This window comes from Cricetulus griseus, chromosome 8 (assembly GCF_003668045.3).
Source record: "Cricetulus griseus strain 17A/GY chromosome 8, alternate assembly CriGri-PICRH-1.0, whole genome shotgun sequence".
Taxonomy (NCBI): Eukaryota; Metazoa; Chordata; class Mammalia; order Rodentia; family Cricetidae; genus Cricetulus; species Cricetulus griseus.
This window is the reverse complement of record NC_048601.1, coordinates 78,259,356-78,280,948: the sequence shown is the minus strand read 5'-3', so window position 1 is coordinate 78,280,948 and position 21,593 is coordinate 78,259,356. Positions and strand designations below refer to the sequence as shown.

General features: G+C 39.8%; 1 protein-coding gene across 1 annotated transcript in view; it reads left to right on the top strand.

The window, feature by feature from the left end:
* The window catches only part of Grid2 (glutamate ionotropic receptor delta type subunit 2), a 1,393,268-nt gene extending 1,371,968 nt beyond the window's left edge, over positions 1-21,300 (top strand). Inside the window, exon 16 of the mRNA XM_035448865.1 lies at positions 21,142-21,300. Within this exon, the coding sequence (XP_035304756.1) occupies positions 21,142-21,300 (159 nt within the window). The remainder of the gene's footprint in view (positions 1-21,141) is intronic.
* Positions 21,301-21,593: the final 293 nt, after the last annotated feature.

Genomic DNA, 21,593 nt, shown 5'->3' with positions numbered 1-21,593 from the left:
AATGGTTTTGGAATCTGGCCTTAAAAACTGAATATACTGTCCATATGGGTAGTACAGAGAAAGATTTTTAAGAAAAGGGAAAGAAATAATCCAAATGACAGAGGACAAAAGCACAGCTCATATTCAGGAAGATGGAGTAGCTTGGCTGGGACATATGACCCGTGAAGAAGAGGAAGGACAGAAAATGACACAACTATAAAAATTTAAGTGAGCCACATACCTGCCATTTGAGTTGCTTACCTTTTACAAACTCCAGTCCATTTCTGAACAGCTGTAAATACTGGAATCGTGGTAATGTTTACAGTCTACTGGGGAAGACAGACAATTTAACAGGAAATGGCAATGAACTGTGATGAGTGCTATCCCAGAGGACATAAAAGGTAATTTGCAACCCAGAACAGGGCTCAGCAAAGCTCGCAAGAAGATCAGATTCCAAGTTAAACCAGAGGGATTATTGAAAGTTCACCAGGTAGAGAAAATAGGGACCATTCAGACTGGGCAGCCAGCATGAACAGAGACCTGAGGTCAGAGAAGGGCATCTGTTCCAAGGACTGGAGGGAGGAAGCTCTAGCTGGAAACAGATGGAAAAGGAATAAACTGAGAGATGCCGGAAACAATAGGAGGGAGCTTGTCTCCTCACAATGTGCATCAAAAAATCTTTAAGTCCCATTTTTCAGGACTGCTTTTTGGCACTGACTGTAGAGAGTGACTTGATCATATTCCTGTTTTAAAGACTCCCTGAGGGAGGAGAAAGTTTGGGAGCAGGACCTGAGGTGTTATCCTTCTGGGAATCCTTGCAGCATTCCAGTGAGAGGGTAGGGTCATAATTCCAAGGTGAGAGGTACAAAGAGACTTGTGAAGTGAATGGGGCCAGGGGCCTGGGCTTCAGGTATACCCTGAGTGTTAAGAGGTGATAAATGAGTTGAGGAATATGTGAGCCTATTTAACAGAAAGTTCATTCTGAGAAAAGAACCAAGGGTGATGAGCTCTATCAAAGGACAAAAGCATGCATTAAAACCAACAAGCAGCTGATAGAGAACTGGGAGGCTGAGAAAAAGAATGAGTGGTCCCAGGGGCCAAGAGAAGATGTTATTCAGTAGGAATAGTCGGTCAATCTTGTCAAGTACTCAGAGAGCATGGCTACCTATTAGAACTAGTAACTTGGAAGAGGCTTTGGTAAAGACTTTGGTAAGAACAGTATTCAGAAAAAGTAGGAGGAGAAGGAAAATTAAAGATGCTGGAAACCAGAGCCAGGCGACAGATATGGGAAAAGGAAGAGTAAGTTGACTGGGACATGGTGATGGAGCAAGAAAGGCTAAGGCATAGGCATTTACTTGTTTGTTTGTGCTAGAGTAGAAGAGACTTGAGGATCTTATGCAAATGAAAAGGCAGTTGTAATGAACATTGAAAATGCAGCCACAGATGGAGAATCAAAAAGTAAAAAGGAGTGGAACCCAAGGCGCAAGTCCCCCACGGAAGCAACGACAATCTCATTGTGATGTCAAAGAAAGACCAAAGGCGGATATGCTTACATGTAAGCTTGTGGGTTCAGTAGCAGAGCAGTGGACACCAACTGTTGGATTCTGCTTTTTGCATATCACTGGTGAAGATGAATGTTCAAAGCTGTAGGAATAAAGGACAGGGTGACTCATTAGAGAAACATAGGAACCCAATGTTCATTGTGGAGGATTCACCCGGCCTTATGATGGCCTGATCTATATAGATAGAATTTTTCCAACCATCTCTGGCAGCCTTTGTCTAGGCAGAGAAAGCACAGTTGGGAGTTGTAGCTTTAATATAAACATGCAAACATAGTAGAGTGATCATTCCAAGTGGTACTAGGCAAAAAATCAATCTTTACCATAGCATTCAATAGTTTTTGAAGTGAAGAGAGAAGCAACATTAAAGGGAATTACCCTATCTGATAGAAAGAATGTCCCTTTGTTCCAAGAAAACCAGTTGTTTAGCCTAGCAGCATATTTTTCAATCATACACAATTGGCAGCAGAGGATCATCTTCTATGTGATGATTCCGAACCCAAATTCCAAAGTGCACACCAGCCATTGGGAGGCTGAGGTAAGAGGATTGTGAGTCGAAAGGCAATCTAGACTGTATAATGGGAACTTGTTTGTGTTTGTGTGCATGATGGGCTGGAGGAGGAAGAAGAGAGAGGGTGGGGAAAGCAAAAGAGAAGGGAGAGGGGAGCAAAAAGAAAAGAAGACAGAGTGTGACCTAGGTCCCATTTAGGACTCAGCAATCCTCAGTCTCTCATACTCTGCACTTTGACCAGTTGTGAGTCTCTGTGTTAATCTCCATCTCCAAAGAAGGTATTGTAATGAGCACTGAAAGACACTGAAAGACATCTCTATTACAGCCCCTCCCCTGAAGACTCAGGGAGCATCATGGAAGAGAAGACTGAATGATTGTAAGAGCTAGAGGCAGTGGGTGACCCCAAGGAAACTGTTTTCCAAACAGCAGGGCACATACACAGTGGACTCACAGTGGCTGTGACAGTGTGCACAAGGTCAAGACAGAGAAAACCCGGGCACAAAGTCCCACCCCTAACTGAAACTCCATTGTCAAAGGAGTCTCTTTTGGTCAATAGTGTGGCTCCTGGCAGGTCAATTCTGCTTCAGTGGAAGGTCACACATCAGAGATACATGGGCAGCACAACCTGGACTTGATAGTTTAAAAACAAAAAGATACAAAGTTGGGTGGATAGAAGAGGGGGAGGGGAAATAATATGATCAAAGTATATTGAGTGAACTTCCCAAAGGACTAATTCAGAAATGTGAATCAGTAGGCCTTTTAGACACATGAGGGCTGGCACATATATGAACTCACAGAGCATGCACGGCTCTGCACCAGATGTGGTCCTGGAGTTGAGAAAAGTGAACTCCCATCCCTAACCTAAAAGCTGTCTCCAACTGATAGCCATGTGTAAATGAAAAACCAGCTTTCTTCTAGGATTCTCACTGGGGAAACTCACTCTTAAGGACCTCTTTAGAGATTCTTTGTCTAATAATGTTAAGTCAAGGTATTTTTGTTGTTGTTGTTGCTTTTATTTTTTTCTACCTTACAGATCCTTTGCTTATTATGGCTTCTTGCTTAGGGTTTTTATGGGATTCCTGAGTGTGTGGATATGTGTGTCTCTGCATCTATGTGTGTTTCTTATGTTTTTTTTTTTTTTGTGTCTCTTTCTCTTGTTTGGTTGTTTGTCTTGTTCTAGTTTGTTTTTTATTTATTTAATTTTATTATTATTATTCCTTAGGTGCCTATTTGTTTTCTAAGGAGAGACAGAAAGAAAATTGATCCAGATAGGAGGGGAGGTAGGGAGAAACTGGGAGAAGTAGAGGGAGGGAAAACCATAATAAAAATACATTATATGAAACAAAAACTATTTTCAATAAAAGAAAATTATAAAAGAAAAAAATGAAAATCCAGGAATACAACTAGGTGGTAGAGCATCACAAGGCCCTGGGTTTCAGCTCTAGTTCCTTCCCCTAAAATGGATCACTGGCTCTCACTCTGATGACTTTATTCTGCTCTAGGACTTTAAAGTTAGCTCTTTAAAATCCAAGTGATTGGTGAGGTAATAGGAACACGTGGAATTATGGGAGCAATAATGGAAAACTTCAGGCCTATTCTGAATCCCACCTAAAGTAACATCAGTAATTTCTACCCATGTTCTCTTGGCTTGTCCCATGGTCAGTCAAAGCGGTTTTGCTGAGCATCTGGCCTTACTGCTATAAAGTGATAGGGACATTAGGGAATTTTACAGCTATCTAACCATAAACAGGGTTCTAAAACGATGACAGCAAAATGTAAAGCAAAGCATATTGGGAGAAAATAGCTGGTGGCTAGATCACATATGGTAAGCTTAGGTCTGTCTAAAGGACAGAATTAAGAAGAAACAAAGTCAGCATCCAAGGTGAGGTTGGTTGTAACCACTACACCCCATATTCAGACCATCTTTCCAAGTTCGAGCTTCTCCTTGGCTGGCTTCCAAACAGACTGCCTCACTTTCACACACCCTGTTGCTTTCTCCATCCACCAAATGTGTACCAGCTAGGGCCAGAGGTTTTCACTAATTCGTTTTCACTGATACTTTTTCCTCAGTACCAAAGCTAGCATTGAGGACAGAAGGGCTGTTGGTTATTACTTCAGGGACTGTTGACTCTTGCATTGACAAATAAAGTCTGTTATGGCTTCCAGTTTGTAGGAAAGTGAACCCCAAACAAAGATCCCAGACAAGATGTCTGCAGGAGCAGATACTTGGTCAAGTGTTCTAGAATGAGGTAAAAGATGATCTTTGGCTCTAAGAACATCATATTGCTATAAAAGCCAAACACCCAAACGGACATCAGAAGGCCACCTGTCCTAAACAACAAAAGCCAATTGGTCAGAATGGCATCACAATTTCATTCTGTCAAAAACCTAGTTTTTATTGCATAGTCTAATCAATATTGGTGTACTTGTAGAACATGGCACACCACACACACACACACACACAAACACACACACACACACACACACACACACACACACACACACACACACACACACACACGGTGAGAATCCAAAATCACTTCCGGTGACCTCCTTGACAATGCTCCCCACGTAGGCCCTCGTGTGGTGGTCCAATGTATTACCCTAGGCAAGCTACCCTGCCTGCGTCTCTCTTCCGTTTTCTTCATCTACAAAATGAAAATAGTGATAACAGGTTCCCGAGAGCACTACTGACAGCATTTATTTCTCAATCAATTTAAAGCCATTAGCTCAGGTCCTTGTTCACAGTCGTCTCCAAATAGTGTTATAAAAACATTTCCATTTAATACAGCACATGTGTCGATCCATAGACAGATCCTACATGAGTGAGGAATTTAGAGAAAACTGACTTTTTATCTTTAAAGCCAAACAAAAAAATTCTGTTTGAGAGGAGTGTACTGATGAAACCACAGATATCGCCCTGTTACTTTGAAATTGTATGTATTCACAAAACTACAATACAGAGTTATTTTAGAGGACATTTGGACTTCAAATAAATGGAAAGAGCTATAAATTGTGTGTTCAAAAGCAGGCTTTTAAGTGTGCATCTTAAGTCAAGGTCACATGCATCTGTCATTGGGCTGTTTCATTTAAACAGCTGCAGAACTTTTAACAGTGTCAGCCACAATCTTAAACGCCATGCTCACGGGCAGGTGGGATATCCATGAAGCCAGCCTGTTTATCCAAATGGCAACAGACTAATGCCAGGTTAAAGGGAATATGTTTAAAGCCTTTTATTTTCTATCAAAGGCAAAGAAGACTGCTAACTTCACTGGGATTCAGCCTAGGGCCCCACTTCTGCTAGGCAAGCGCCCGCCAATGGGCTGTAACCCTTTTGACTTCTTGAGAGTCTACTTGAGAGTGGACAACATTGCTAGGTTTTCCAGGCTATGGACTCGCTCTGTATCCCAGTCTGGCTTTGAACTTTTAATCCTGCTGTTTTAACCATCCAATTATCTCGATCACTGTCCTGTGCTACGGTTAAAAAGATTTTTAATTTTTTAAGGTGAATTGACAAATTCAAGACCCTGAATTTCCCTTCCTGAATTGTTGGGACGCCTGCTGTCATCTGTATAGCCAGATGGTGGAGCTGTGGTTCCATATGTTGAAATTTTAGTTTTAAGTCATAGCGTTTTTAAAGACTAGCCTTTGAGGTGGGTGGAGGGATGTATGACTTTAAACCTATTTTATTTTTCCATTAGTAGCAAATAAACTTGGTGTTCAAGCCCTTTAAAGTGTCCTTTACAATCGTCTGTTTAAAACACAGCCTTTGTGAGTCCCCTTTGCTTTACAGGGTCAATTCGAAGTCACACGTGCTTGCTTTTGGTTGGCCATATCTAGTACTCTGATTTACTCTGTTGGCGTTATTGTCTTCTTTTATTCTGACATCCCCAAATTGATGATGGCATTAGCCAACTGTGAAATGGGCTGCTTTCTGTCAGATCCACATAGTTTGCAACATCCCTCCTCATCTCTGGCTCCTGGTGTTATTAGGTGAGGACCTGAGTTCTGATTGGCCCTTCAGAGTGTTGCAGGGGCACGCGCTAAGTATCCAGATTCTCAAGCCTGAGGGCAATGCAGTGGACCAGGGACATATGTTTGAAATAGACATAAAGACCGTGTGTTCAGAAAGAAAAAGTTCTCCTGAAAACAGGAGTGGGCCAGAGACCTGAAAGAAAAGCCTTAGAAGTAAAAGGCCACAAATCTCTTGATACATAGAGTGGGTCAGGTCTCTTCTGCATTTTGTATAGCGTGGACTCTTCTTGAACATGCTGAATTTGTTTTATGAAGCTCAAGTGGTGAAGGGCGTTTATTTTATTTTATTTTTGAGACAGCATCATACTGCGTAGCTCTGTGGCTCTGGCTGTCCTTGAACTCACTATGTTGAACAGACTGGCTTCAAACTCATAGAGATGCCCCTGCCTCTGCCCCCAAGTGCTGGGATAAATAAAAGCATAAAAGCCATGTACCACCACACCCAGTATCAACTGATTTCTTTATATTCTGATCTTGGTGTTGCTTTTTGTAGTATCTAGTACCCAATCTTAAAAATATACCAGCACAGCCAGCACCTGGGAGGAAGCAGCAAGAGGATCAGGAGTTTAAGGCCAAATTTGGCTACATGGTGAATTTTGAGCAAGCCTGTAGCATATGAAACCCTGTCTCGGAACTCACAGCCCAGAGATCAAGACATCCTGCATTAACACACCTGTAAGATCATCGTGTCCAGGTGAACATATAGAGGGTAGAAACTGAGGCCATGGAGGGAGTCAACACAAGAGTCAAGCTGCAAGTTTCGGTCTATTCAACAAGGTCATTTGTGAACCCTTGTGCAGCCTTCCTCCTGGCCAAGTTGCCCCAGTAGTAGAGTACAGCCAAATTCAGGGTCACTTATAAGTGTCACAACCAAGGTACTGCCTGTTCTAAATGGGGCTACATCTATGCCAAGCCGGCCCTTCATGGCCCTGTCCTTTAGGTCACACAGCTCCTCACTTTTAGGTGAACTCTGAACCCTGTGTAGGGATTGTAGCTTTAGCCCTTTGTATCCACTATGTACCCACCCCATCAAAAGCAGTTTCTTTTACAAATAAACTCTAATATGCATTGACTTTCACTGTGTCAATCAAGTTGAGACCATATTTTAAACATAATCTGTTTTCATATCTCTTATTTCTGAACTTGACTTATGAAAGGCAGTGAACAAGGAATTGGAAGTATGGTCTACACGAAGGGCTGAGCATCAACTTGCTTTGATGTGGAAAGAAGTCATTGTGAATTTGCAGGAAGCCATTCTTAGCTCCTTAATATTGTTCTTCCGTCTTATAGCACAGTACATGGACAAACCACATGTGGCTATCCTTTTGAAAGCTGCTGTTCTCTGAGAGTCCCTGATTCACCTTTCCTGAATTCCATTTGTTAGGCAATTTCCATTCCTCCTACACAGAAAGTGGATCTTGGATATGAGATAATGTCATCCTATTTGTGTCTATGGGAATTCCATAACTCTTGGACCTCTTAATTATTTTTTCAGAATCATAATATCGAGGTGTTCTTATACACACTGACTTAAAAGGCCCCTTTCAGATTCCACCATGCCATCTACACCTTTCCCAAGAATGAGACATCAAACAGATAAAACCAAGCCTCGAGGTTTTGCCATCTCCTAGTCAAAAAAAAAAAAAAAAAAAAAAAAAAAAAAAAAACGGAACCTGGTTCTCCATTTGTATTACCAGCACTCCCCTTCAGACTTAAGTCAACAAGCAAAGATAAGGGTGAGAGAGACAAAATGACAAAAGGCCTTTTGTCACTTAAACATTTATAATCCTAAACTAATGTGGTATTTTCTTTGAAAGAGAACACTTTCTTATTTCTTCCCTGGGAATCAAAATAAAATGGGATTTGCCTAACTGCAAACTTTCTTTAGGAAGGTTGTTGACAAGATAGACAACAATTTATTTCCATCATGAGAGTCTCTCCAAACTACAAAATCACACTCACAGCCGTGCTACCAGGGTGTCCCTACTCAGCGGCATAAATGAGAGGTCGCTTTGAGATGGCAGGGGCAGTCTGCAGAGTTTTATTTCCAGGGAGACAGGGCAGGATTTGCTGCTATGCAGACTGAGTAATGTTGGAAGCCAACATCATGTCACATTTTGTGTGCACTTTCCAAAGATTAATCCAAGCGTTACAAATGGGACACAGACTGCCATTGTCCCGGGGACACTTTAATAACCCACACCTACAATATTCAACCTGTTGTTTGCACAGGGACAACTTTGGGACACAAAAACCCACCAGAACGACTCAGGGAAGGAGGCACAGAGAGGCAGAGCCCCAGGCGCCAGCATCTCCTCATCTCATCCTTCATGGCAAATGAGTCTGTTCAGGGCTCATTGATGCTTGAGGATGGGGGTCGCTGCCCGCTCTCTTCAAAGCTTCTCAAGAAGCAGCGCTTGAATGTGCAGCTTACCCACCCGCTCCCTCACTTGTGCTGCACTCTGGCAAGGTTTTCCAACTGCAGGTGATTTGTGCTTCATTTTGCATAAAACATCTCACTTGAAGTGGCGGTCCCCTTGGAGTAAATCTTGCCTTGTCTCTGGAATTGCGCTCCCCATCCCCCTCCCCCTCCTTAGCACGCTCACATCTGTTGTTCTATAATATTCTTCACGAATGGGAGGCTTGCAAGAAAGCCACAGGATCAGAGGACTAAGCGCCAGATGAGATGAACTCACAGTTGCTGTCTCTAATCCATCATCTTCAAGTCCTTGCATAGAGCACTCAGGATCACACCCCTTCTTACCTTCGCCAACCACTGATGGCCTCCAGGTCAGAAGGCAACCAGCCCCCAGGCTGAGGCTCAGGCAGCGGTAATCTGCTTGTCATAGGAGAGGGTTTTGTTGTTGTTTGTTTGTTTATTTGTTTGTTTGTATCATGAACAGAAATGTTTGGAGAATCACAGTTGTGATTACTTAATTTTAGAAATATGTAATGTCATCATAAACGCAACTTGTTTCTTTTCATAAAACATCACTGTCATAATAAATAATAGCTAGATTGTAAAAGGTGGGAAAACCCAAAACCCAGACAAAAAAAAAATAAGATAACCCTAGAAAATCCCAATAAGAAAAACAGTACTTACAGAAAGATGCTTAGGTAATATTATAATAATATTATACCTTTGTGTATTCAAAAAGGAACCAATACAAATCACTGCATTTTTGTGTTTTTTTTTAATGTGCCTAGGTGTGCATTCGTGCTTTGGGGTGTGTGTGTGTGTGTGTGTGTGTGTGTGTGTGTGTGTGTGTGTGTGTGTGTAACCAGCATATGAGGTCAGAGGACATCCTTCAGAAGCTAATTCTCTTCTTCCACTATATGGGTTCCTGGAATTGAACTCAGGCTTGGTGACAAGCACCTTTATCCACAGAGCCATCTTACTGGCCCTTAATTTGTACTTTAATGACAAGTTCCCAATATGTGAAAAATTTACAAGAGACAGTACAATTTTTCTAAATGGCATACTCCTACTATTTAAACTCAAGCTTAGTGCTGCCTTAAATTAGATCAATATATTCATCATGATAGAACAGCCCACATTTACTCTAATACTCAGTAAATAAAAATCTTTTCATTAGGTTTCCAGTATGTATCCTGAACATATTTTTTTATCACCACCCTTATTACGAGACAAGTAGATGCTAATTATTTTATAAATATAATTAACCTTGATATGGAAATTATATGATTAGCTCAGGAATGAGCACATGACTTCCTCGGTTAAGAGTCTCAAGTAGAGTAAGCTGATGTAAGTGGGTCAAGCTCAGCACATGGAATTCAGCTGGTACCAGAAAGACCTGAGAGACTTCGACAAAGAACCTAAGCCTCCCCTACTCAACGTCGCACAGAGCTGGAGCAAGATAACAGTTAGCTGCACTGGGTTGTGGAGCCCAGAATTCACCTGCAAGTTTACAGGGTTGTTGGAGTGCAGTTGCCTGTGTGACAGGTGTCTGTCTGTCTGCTGCCCTGCATTCCTATGGTTCCTACCTAAGTCCATGGACCTCCCTGGTGTCTGAAAGGGCCAAGGCCCCTTTAGGAACTCTAGATCAGGCCAGGCCTACATTTATTCTGTGTGTGTGTGTGTGTGTGTTTAGCTGTTTCTAGAATTTAGCATTGTACATGGGAGAGCTGGAGATATGCCAGAGAGAAACTGGAAGCATTTAGAAGGAAACGTGAGAAACGTTTTCCTTAAAAACAAATAAAATGGTGGAGAAGTCATTGGATTAGGCACATGGCACTTGATGAAAGGGGACAGAAGCAAGGTCACAGATTTCCACAGGGATGATCTGGGGAATCCCAGGCTGTCCAAATGCTCTTAATTCCACTAAATGACCAGAAGTAGCAAGACCGTTACAGTTGAAAGCAACAGCATTCACCAGCCTGGGACAATAAGCAGCTCACTGAGGCGCTAGTATGGATTCCATGCAGAGATAAGGCCTACATCAATGGCTGTGTGTAGAATTTCAGCACCCAGCACAAATGTAGTGAGTCAGCACATGGGGGTGTGTGTGTGAAAGCAAGCTACAGTAATGAGTAGGAGTGAGTTTCACATACACATCTCAATCCACGTTGGAGAAGGTCAAGAATAACATAATATGGAGAATGTGTGCACCCACTAAGTGCTAGGGCACCCACTGTGTGCTATCACCACACTCTGCCTTTATGAACCCTCATTTGAGCAGAATTGCTGTGATATAAATTACCGATAACATGGGTACCCTTTTCTTCAATATGTTTCAAAGCTTTTCTATACCTCAGGGATTTCAGTCTTTTGATAATCATTCAATTATCACTTCCTGGAGCAGCAATTCTCAACCTGTGGGTCAGACCCCTTTGGATGTGGAACGACCTCCAAAGATTAAACAACCTTAGGGACTGCCTAAGACCAGTGGAAAAGACAGATATTTGCATTACGATCCATAACAATAACAAAATTACAGTTATGAATTTGCAAAAAATTAATATTATGGTTTTGTGGTCAGCTCAACATGAGGGGCTGTATTAAAAGGTCACAGCATTAGGAAGGTGGAGAACTGCTGTTCTACACTGAGGCTGAAGGCTCACTCACACAGCCAGCATGTGCTGTATGTTCCTACTGTGGAAGTCTGCTAGTCTGGAAAAGTAAATGACACAACTTCCTCCTATTTCATCCCAAGAGTAGGAAATGGTGAGGAAGACAAACAGATGGGGAAAGAAAACATTCAGTGGCCACCTCATCTTGAACGCACACACACCTGTTTAAAGATCAGCCCCACATCTCTCACACACATACTCATTTCTGCTTTCCTAGATCTGTTAGTGCCTACCTCACAGTGGTGGTGTGTGGTGTGGCTGGGAGTATATTTATAAATACTCTCCATAAATAAGACATTGCAATCAAAACACCACAGCATTGGGATTGCTCAGACAGCTTGATGCTGATTTTTTCAGTCACAAACCCCCAAGACTTTCTCCTTTATTATATAAGGAAGATTGGAAATAATGTGTCCCTGGAGTCCCAAAAAAGAGGTCATGGCCTCAAGAGTTATAAGCCAGATGTTTTGTTTTGTTTTGTTTGTTTGTTTGTTTGTTTTTAAACTCTAGACTATATACTCAGTCCAATTTACTGGGGCTCAGAGGATGGGGATAAAAACAAAACAAAACAAAAAAGCAGAAAATATTGAAGTGAGTAAGTAGCATTGAAGAATAAACCAAAACAAAGCCTTGGAGAATAGTTAGTAAATACAATTTCAAATAACTCAATTATTGCATAAATCTGATCCCTAAAACCTACATGTTTGTTTGATAAAACTTAATCAGTAAAGTGATCATTCTATATTAGCTACCTGTGTGTCTTATCTCAAGTGTGTCCTCCAATTCCTTTTGTAATTAAATGTTTAATATAAAACCTAATTAAAATATTAAATTCAAGAATCTTATTTCTAATCCAACTGCTATTATTAAGAGGAAAAATATCTGACTACATTCATAGGTTTCTTTTCTTCATAAGCAATTGGTATAGCTGTAGCTATAATACTTTGCTGTTATTAGATAAGTTGTCACTGTGTAGTTCTGGCTGGCCTGGAACTTATAGGTATGCAGACCAGGCTGACTTTGCCCTCATCTGCTTCTGTCCCCCAAGAGCTGGGATTAAAGGTGTGTGCCACCATACCCTGTGAAGGCTGTAATAATTTTAGTGGGACAAGGACCTAGACCCTATTCCAAAGGATACAATAGACTCATAACCCCCCCCATTGAAGGCCTCACCCTCCCGGAGCAGAAAGGATATGTGACAGGTGGGGTTTTAGTTGGGGGGGGGTGGTGGTAGGGAAGAAGGGGAGGGAGAGGGAACTGGGATTGACATGTAAAACAATCTTGTTTCTAATTCAAATAAAAAAATAAAAAAAACATAGAGAAGAAAGTTGAATAAAGTCTATGAATTTTTAAAAAAGTAAATAAAGAAATAAAGATAGCATCCCAGCAGGAAAGAGGGTAACGGACAACAACTACCCAAAGCAAGATGAGTTTCTACTGCAGATACACAGTACCCTTTGGACCAGAGTGGTGCAGAAAGCAGCAGTCTTCCCTGACCTGTGAGCCCTGACACAGCTTCTTCACAAGCCAGGCTTTTCCTGGTGTTTATGAGCCAGGATAGGAAGCATGAGCTGACCAAGTCATCCATTGCCACACCGAAGAGCACTAGAACACTGCAGGGTCTGACGTGTGCCTGTGCACCTGACCAACTGTAAGCTCAAATATGTCCAAAACATCTAATTTCAGAAATATTGTGTGATCTTGAGAAAATAAATGTGATAAATTCATGACTCTGTGGAGACAAGAGTGGCATTCTTGTCCCCTCTCTGTCCCTGTGCTCTTAAAACTTTCTCAGGTGACAATGAATGTCAGGAGTCCCACTGCTGTCAGAGGTCGTTTGTATGTTGTAAACGATGCTGACCCTAGGATTGATCCACTTGTGATAACTTGGCAGCACTCTGGTGGCAGCAGGATGTCCTGTAGTCAAGAAGGAAGGGCAATCATTTTGTTGCGTGTGTATGTGTCAATTTGTTACAAAATTTATTCCTTATTTTTTCTAAAAATATTCCTATTCTGCCTATATTTGAAAAATTGGATCATATTCACTTCTTTATCCATACATATGTATGTATGTATGTATGTATGTATGTATGTATGTGTGTATATATATGTACATATATGTATATTTATATCAGTGTTCAAAAAGTATGACAATCATCTGGTTGATTTATTACCTAAGCATGAAATAAGTTGAGAATACAGAATGAATGCAGCATCGCCATTAAAATTATTTCTCTAGTCATTTGCAGTAACACCACAAGCACAGAATACCAATAGTGGGCCTTGGGCTTAAGAAACTGAATCTGAAGCAATTGAAAGTAAATATTTGCTGGTATATTTGCATTTTTTTCACAGATCAACTTTTCAACAATGACAGCTTTTTCAGTAATGGCTGGCAGTGTGTTTAGAGGAGAATGAGCTCAGTGTCCTTCATTAACAAAGTATCCGACATACAAGGTGGTTTTCTAAGTCAGTCAAGTTAGAAAATGGCCAAATTTCTATCAAGCTTGCATTTCTAATTATTTTGTTTTTTTTAAGTTTCTTTTAAATACCTGGGAAAAGTTAGAGTTAACTATCATTTAAATTTTAGTTTTACTTGGAAGTTTTAGGCTGGAAACATTCTTTTGTGTGTATAAACTTAAAATGCACGATTTTCCCTTATTGCCTGTTTTGTTTTGTTCTTTTGGTTTTCAGTTCCAAGTTCTAATTCAGTGACATAGTCCTGAAAGATTTGTCACATAAAATATATGTGAGTAAACATGGGCATCTTAAGGAAAACGTAACCCTTTCATTAAATGTTTTTAACTTCTACCATAAATATGCTGCTTGTGGATATGAAGTGATTAATACCTGCTGCTCTCCAGTCTCTCTGCAAATCATGTAGACAGTGTGCCTAACAGCAGCCCTGCCATACTTACATGTCATTCCTCTCACCTTTGTTTATAGCAGATGAAGAGTTAAAGCACTGCACTCTCTTACATGATTTTTGGTAGAAAATGGTCAGGAGAAGCAGATGATCCAGGACCCACACATGTTGACACCACAGTTCTTATACATACTGGCACTGCAGCAGCCGTAAAGCAGAAATAAATTCATTTGTAATTGAGGGAGAAATTCGGTCGAATTAATGAGTGTATAATCCACACAGACACATCTCATGTTAGATTACCACCACAGGGCAACCAGGTCAAACACTTGACAAATCCGTACTTTGCACTTATATTGTGGAGTTTTTAGCCCTTTAAAGTCACAGTGGTGGTGGAAGACACTGAGCATTGCTGCTTTAGGGGAGAGAAAAGGTTCTGCTTTGGGCTGCAGGGCTCGCTATTGTACAGTAGCCCTTCAGAGCTGCATGCTGATGCTTCCGATTCCTGGCAAGGACTCTTTGCTGAAGGGCGTGCCCTGCAGAACATCAAAAGAACCAAGTTCTACAAAAGAAAAAAGAAACTCAAGTAGGCTTGAACATACAAAGACAGGGAGAAAGAGATGAGAAAGGGGCCAGGCAGAGTGTTGAATACAAAATGAGTTCAACCAACCCCAGGAGCTCATCACTTACATTTATCTTGTTCTGGGAGAGGAGCGTCAAAACCAGTCCTGACATAAACCACCCACTGCCATTGACTTTGACTCGATGTGTGAGTGCCTGCATGTCTGTATTTACGTGTGTGTGTGTGTAAAAGCAAGAGACAGCTGTACACAGAATAAAAACAACAAAAACATCTCATAGCAATCACTATTACCTCATAAGAGTTAAGAAGAAAACTCTTAAAAGTAGAGACTCCCAAGTGGATGAGTTTGGTGTTTGCATCTAAATCCTGTAATTGTGCATTGCTTTAACATCTTTGCTATAGCATTTAAATTCCACTCCTGCGATTACCAAGCCTGGGAGATTTGCAGTTTATACTTGCAGTGTTTTATGTGTGCTTAATATATTTCAAGGCAAAACTGATGGTTACTTCTCTATGAAAACTTATATTCTATATGATAAATACAAAACATAAGTATTTTCTACTGTAAATGGCCTAGAAACTAAAGCAACAAGGCTAATGTTCCTTTATGCTAATTTCAGTTTGGGAAGGAATGCCCCCAAATTCTGATGGGGCAGACACTTTAAAATCATGTCCTCAGAATCAGTTTCCTATGCATATATCACTCTCTGGTAGGATGATAGTACTGAATGTCAGAATTCGTTTTCAGAGACAGAAAGCACAAAGCCAAGCCTGACTTTGTTGCAATTCTGCAATGAAATGAATGGCTTTCAAATTGTGCATTGGCAGTCAGTCAATAGTGAACTTGCAGAGAGAAACCACAAAAGAAGCACATTTAGAATTGCCATGCCATTGTTTTGCCAAGAATGATTGGTATAATTAGGATGTCAGTGTGTTCAAATTTTGTCCAATGTCCAAAAAGTTATAATCTAAAATACGAATGAACAATTTAAAAAGTATATATAATGGTGTGTAATAGTCTACCATATTCGTTTCCATTGCTGTTTACCTTTACTGTGTTTTGCTACCTTATTGTGATTGTATGACTCTGTTTTTACTTATTATCTCTCCACTAGAGGTATACCTACATTATAATATTGCTATTCTTCCATATTACTTTTGTTCATCAGAAACTGGACATTAAAACTAAAATTTCCATGTAAAAAGATCACAAGCACATGTAGGTGAGTGTGTGTCAAACTTCTGAATGGACTGTGCCAAGCACCGTCCCATAATCTTGCTTAAACAAAGTGCCTCATTCAGCCAGCAGGCTCCATGGAAAGTAAATTCCTGTTAAGATGGATTTCAACATTGAAGCCTTAAGTACTTACCATTGTCTTTGGAAGCTTGTTCTCTGGGTTTTTCTTCCTCATTTTTCTTAAACACAAAATAATTAATAATTTCAGATGATTTAGCATCTGGGGCTCATCACATACAAGTCTCATGCTGTAGCACACGAGAAACATAAGCATAAAACTCTGTCATCTCACTAACAGTTTTAAAAGCCTGCCCAGAGATAAAGAGGAACCAAGATGATAAAGAAGAACCTTTGCTTAAAGGAGCTGCACGCCGACAGTAGGGTCCACTTGTTTTCCTCTTCAAAACTAGTCCTCATCAAACACACACCATGACAATTCACTGCATGATATTATGTGATTACAAATGTTTTACATACTTTCTCTGATTAACATTTAAATACCACAAAGTATAAAACAACATTGTAATTTAAAAAAAAACTAAATAGAAAAGGCCAATAGAAGACTTTCCCAAAAGATAAACACAAAAACAACATTGGAAGTCTAACAGTGAGAACTCTACCCCAAGAGTTGCCTGTATTGTGTCTGGCTGTACAGGAATTACATATTCACTGAGTTAGGACAAAGAAGAAAAGCAGATGTCAGCCTTCATGTGACCTCCAAATCAGAGAAGCACGTGGATTGCTTTGGAAGTGTTGGGAAGCCTAAGGTACTCCACACAGTCCTCTGAGTAGCACTGTGCTCTTAGCAAGCAGAGATATGCCTTTATGCATCCAGGCCTTGGTTTGGCTGTGCTTGTAACAGACATTTCCATCTTCCTGTTGTTTTCTGTCTTCAAAGAGGCAGGGTGTCCTCCATACGACTAGAATAGCTATGTGCCAAGTAATGTGTCATTAGTCCATTTGGAAAGGTAATCATTTCTTAAGTCAAACTTGAAGCTTATTTTGGGGTGCTCATCTTTCCCAAAGAAACAAAAAGGATATTAATATCCTCAAAGAATCTCATCCCATAATGTTCCTACCATTGTGCATTAACTGGAGGTGAGTAGGACTGGCTACCACCCGGACTCCCACTTCACAGTGGTGTAAGCTTGGAGTAATTTTATAAGCCACTAACATTTTCTCATCTCTAAAATGAGAATGATAATAATCATCTCCTGGACTGTGGTGAATCAACAAGATTAGATACTAAACCAAGTGCTCTGTGAAATCATGAATAAGTACTCCATAAATTATAGCTATTGTCATTAAAGCCATTTTCAACTCATGCTTCTCCAGGCATAAACAGATACCAATTCATTTAATATTTGTATTTTTGTCGTTCTGTCCTAACACCTTGTATTTGGTTCTAGGCCTTCGGTGCTTCACAATGAGATTGCTTAAACAATACGAAATGATCCTGATTCATCTTTATTTTAGGATAGACTATATATTATAACCATTTTTGATGTTTTTCACAATTAAAAGTGCAACATTTCTGTTCACTTCCATTTATAATCTTCTGGAGTGATGGCTCAGCAATTCAGAGTGCATACACAAATTTCTTCTTTGCAATTTTTTTCCTATCAATATTTACCTGGCCAGCAAAGTCTTACCAGGTCCCACCATGCTCCAGATATTATAAGTGCAAACATACTAGTTTTCAAGAATATAAAAGTAAGCAAAACACTACTCTGCCATCCCAATCACAGATAATAGTCAAGCAACTCATGATAACACACTGGCTAAGAATGCGAGTAGATGTAGAGGACAAATGACTTAGAACTGTAACACTCTGAAATTATATACAAAGGCCTCAAAATAAATAGATTAGCAATGCATTTGGCTTTTTAAAATATACCAAAGCATTGTTTTCACCCTCCTTCCAGTTTCTAGGAGCTTAAGGGCCCAAGAAATTCATATACTCTTCCTTAATTAAGAGAAACACTCACCAGCAGGTGGTGGCACATGCCTTTAATACCAGCACTTGGGAGGCAGAGGCAAGCAGATCTCTGTGAGTCTGAGACCAGCCTGGTCTACAAGAGCTAGTTCCAGGACAGCCTCCAAAGCCACAGCGGAAACCCCATCTTGAAAAATAAAAAAAAAGATACACTCAACCTTTCAAAATTCTAAAACACCAACAAAGCACATCCTACCACCTCCTTGATTTTCTCTTCTGTTATTCCAGTATTCTATCTTCCTCCCTGCATAACTGTATCCATTAATGTGCACTGCTTACCCCAATACTTAGAAGGAATCAGTATATATTGAACTAAATATCTTAATGCTTAACATAATGTATGATAAAACTATCTCCCTAACTGGGTCTAAAGCCTATTACGGGGAAAAACTTATGACTTGCACCCATTTTCCAAAGTATTTAGCTTAATTTAGATACAATATATAAGTAAACAACTAATAATTTCTTAACCTGTTCAATTTTTACAGAGAAAATGCATTAAAGAAATAAGACAAGCATTTCCCATTAGTTGCTACACTAGAATTTCCAAACTGTGTTCAGTGCAGCACCATTCTATAAGTTGTCAAGAAGAAATACTCTAAGATTTACCCCAGGTAGGGGGACTGTCTTAGTGGTAAACCTCTGGTCCAGCATTCATGAGGCCAAAGTCCCACTTACAGAACCATAGAACAAAACAACAGTCTCAAATCACAAATACAGTTAAACAAGATTACTTAATATCAGTATTCCCCAACCCTACTTATTGACAAAATCTAATCTCTCTTTGTTTTGTTTTGATGTTTCAAAGGGCATGCTCAAGAGCTTTCTGGTTAATTCTGGTGTCTTCTGAGATTTTAGGGCTGGTTTCCACACTGAGCTCAATAAAGTAATTTATACAGTTAAAATAACTGGATATTTAATTCATTTAACTGCTAAGTGCTATCTTTCCACTAACATAATTAGAAGCACTTATTCTTTTCTAAATTGTGTCAGATGACCAAAGGTTTTGCTAAGCATGAGACCTGGATACAAGCTTTCCCAACAAAGATTCAGTCAGGAGTAACTGATGGATTCTGAAGCTGGCTGAGGTCAAGATAGGTGATTTGTGACCATGTCCAAGATTACTGCTGTGACTTTAAATTTTTATAATTATGATATTTAATGGCTGGCATGTAAGACATGTGTCTTGGGTTTCTAGAAATAGGAATGTTACTAAATTATAGGCAGAAACATAGTGAATGGTGAATAGAAATATAATGAATCCTTTGAATAAAAATTCCATCTATTCTCAGAATCAGGGAACCTCCCTAAAGTCATTACTGAGATGACTATGAAGACAAATGGACAGAGTAGTTGATGTAGATCACTAAGAAGATCAAGTTGAATGCACAAGTATTTCATGATCCTATTAGTCCCTTAAATATAAATACTGTCCTTTAACCAACTTCAATTAAATTACAGCTATAAGTCCAAAACTTAATAACCATATTCAAAATGTCGGCTGAACCACGGATAATAACTCTGTATTTTTTAAATTCCTTCAAAACTCATTCCGTAAATTAAGTGGAATTCATTTCATGTTTGTTCCCAAGTACCTTTCTATCAGATAGAAAGAGAGACAGCCAAAGGAATCTATAAAAAAGGATTTACAGTTATTTACGGAGATAACTTACTTTATGCTTTATAGTTATGCCTATTTCTAATCTTTACAAATCGAAAAATTTATAAAGCATCTTAGTTTTTATTGTGTTTTAATTAAAGGTAAGCAATAAAAACTCTTCAGGAAAAATAAATTCTCATTAGCTTCTTTATGTAAACAACTGTTTCACCCTTGTACCTCCGAAATGAGCTTTAGAAGTAGTTTGCAGGTAGGGCATTTAAAACAGTACATATAAAACTTAGGTTACGGGTGTTACTGTAACATGACATTGTGTTTTACACTATGGTTTGACTTCTTTTCTTGTAACATCTTTTGTTTGGTACTAATTACAATTTTTGATATCTCCTAATCATTGAAATAACCATAGAGACTGCAGATTTAGCAACATAGAATTTCTGTCATTTAGGTTTTAATGATATAAATGTGTAACATGATTTTTAACCTACAAATTTTTAAATTGTGTATTGATGTTCTTTGAAAGGTACCAGAAGTGAAAAGACCACTTGCACCAATGCAAGGATGGTTTCAGGTTGCAGTTAAAACACAGATTTGTCACAAAACACGTACAATTTGAAACAGCTAAAATTTGATGAAAAAAAAAAACTAAATAAAAACATTAAATTTTTCTTTTCAGGGAAAAAAAGTCACTAAAATCACTGTACATACAAATGAGTAGGCTAAAAACTGAACAACACAAAATTTGGTTGGTTACAACTGTGGTAAATTTGTGTATTTACATTTATTAGTAATTATTAGTACTATGCTATTTTGCTTTCTACTACTGTGATGATAAATGCACAAATCAATTTGTGGAGGAAAGTGTCTATTTCATCTTACAACTTACAGTCCATTGGGAAGAGATTTCAGGGAAGGAACTCAAGGCAAAAACCTGGAGTCAGGAAATAAAGCTGGTAACATGGAGGAACACTGCTGTCTTGCTTCTCATGACACTCAGCTTTTTTTCTTACATAATCCTGGATGACCTGCCCAGGGGTAGCATCACCCACAGTGGGATGGACCCTCCCACATCAATCATTAATCAAAAAATACGTTCCACAAACATTCTCACAGGCCAAACTGATGGAGGCATTTTCTTCCCAGGTGATTGCTTGAGTTAACTTGATGAAAGAACTAATCAGTACATGCTCTACTGCTTATGCAAAGTCTAAAACTAATCACTAACAGTTAATTTATGAGATTCAAACATCTCAGGAATCAGGCACCAGGATGTCATGTGTGACTGGGTATCAGGACCAGCACTGGTGAAGCATATTATTCACTTTCCATGTAAGACAGTGCTGTTTTCTATCTTCTGGTGATGGTACTCCAAACCTTATGTTACCCCAAAGCTATGCTAACCTCAACTTGGCCAAACTCCAAAGTCCTCCCTGAAACAGGCTGTGTAGGACCAGCAGCTAATATGCTCTGCTTCCTGGTGGCTGCCTGGGGTCTAAGAAACCTATGAAGCCATAATTTTAAAATTGAGTAGGGCTGGCATCATGCTCTTCCTTGTTCTTAGTGGCCATTGCAAGTGGAGCCTTATAGATTGTGAGAAGACATTCAAAGCTTTCCTTGCCAAACCTCAACCTTGATTCATGTGTCCCTCTGCTTTGTTTTCTCACAGGCTCCAGCCCTGCAAAATGAAACTACAATATCTGAAAGAAGCAATGCTTGGCCATTAAGGCCATGTTTGAAACTTGGCAGTAATACCTGGAAACACCAGGCATCCAGCCATGGCCTGCACCAGTCTTCACAACTAGGAAGGCCTCTTGATGACCCATAACCTCTACCAGTCCCAGAGCTATTGAGCCGTTACCCACCTCTTGATTTCAGGACTCCTTTGATCCTGAGTACCACAAACTGGTGAGCTGATACACTGTCTCCTAAATTTAAAATTCTTCCACTCAAGAATCTGTCTTCACCAGGCCGCAACACCTTCTACACTTGCCCCAATGAAGAGTAGTAAATGACTGCTGCTTTCAGGGACAGGTCTTGAGTCTAGCCTGGGCCAGCCCATTAGCCTGGTAATGATGATCCTTGTTCATCGTGGACTGTTTGCCTATGTGTTCTGGCCAA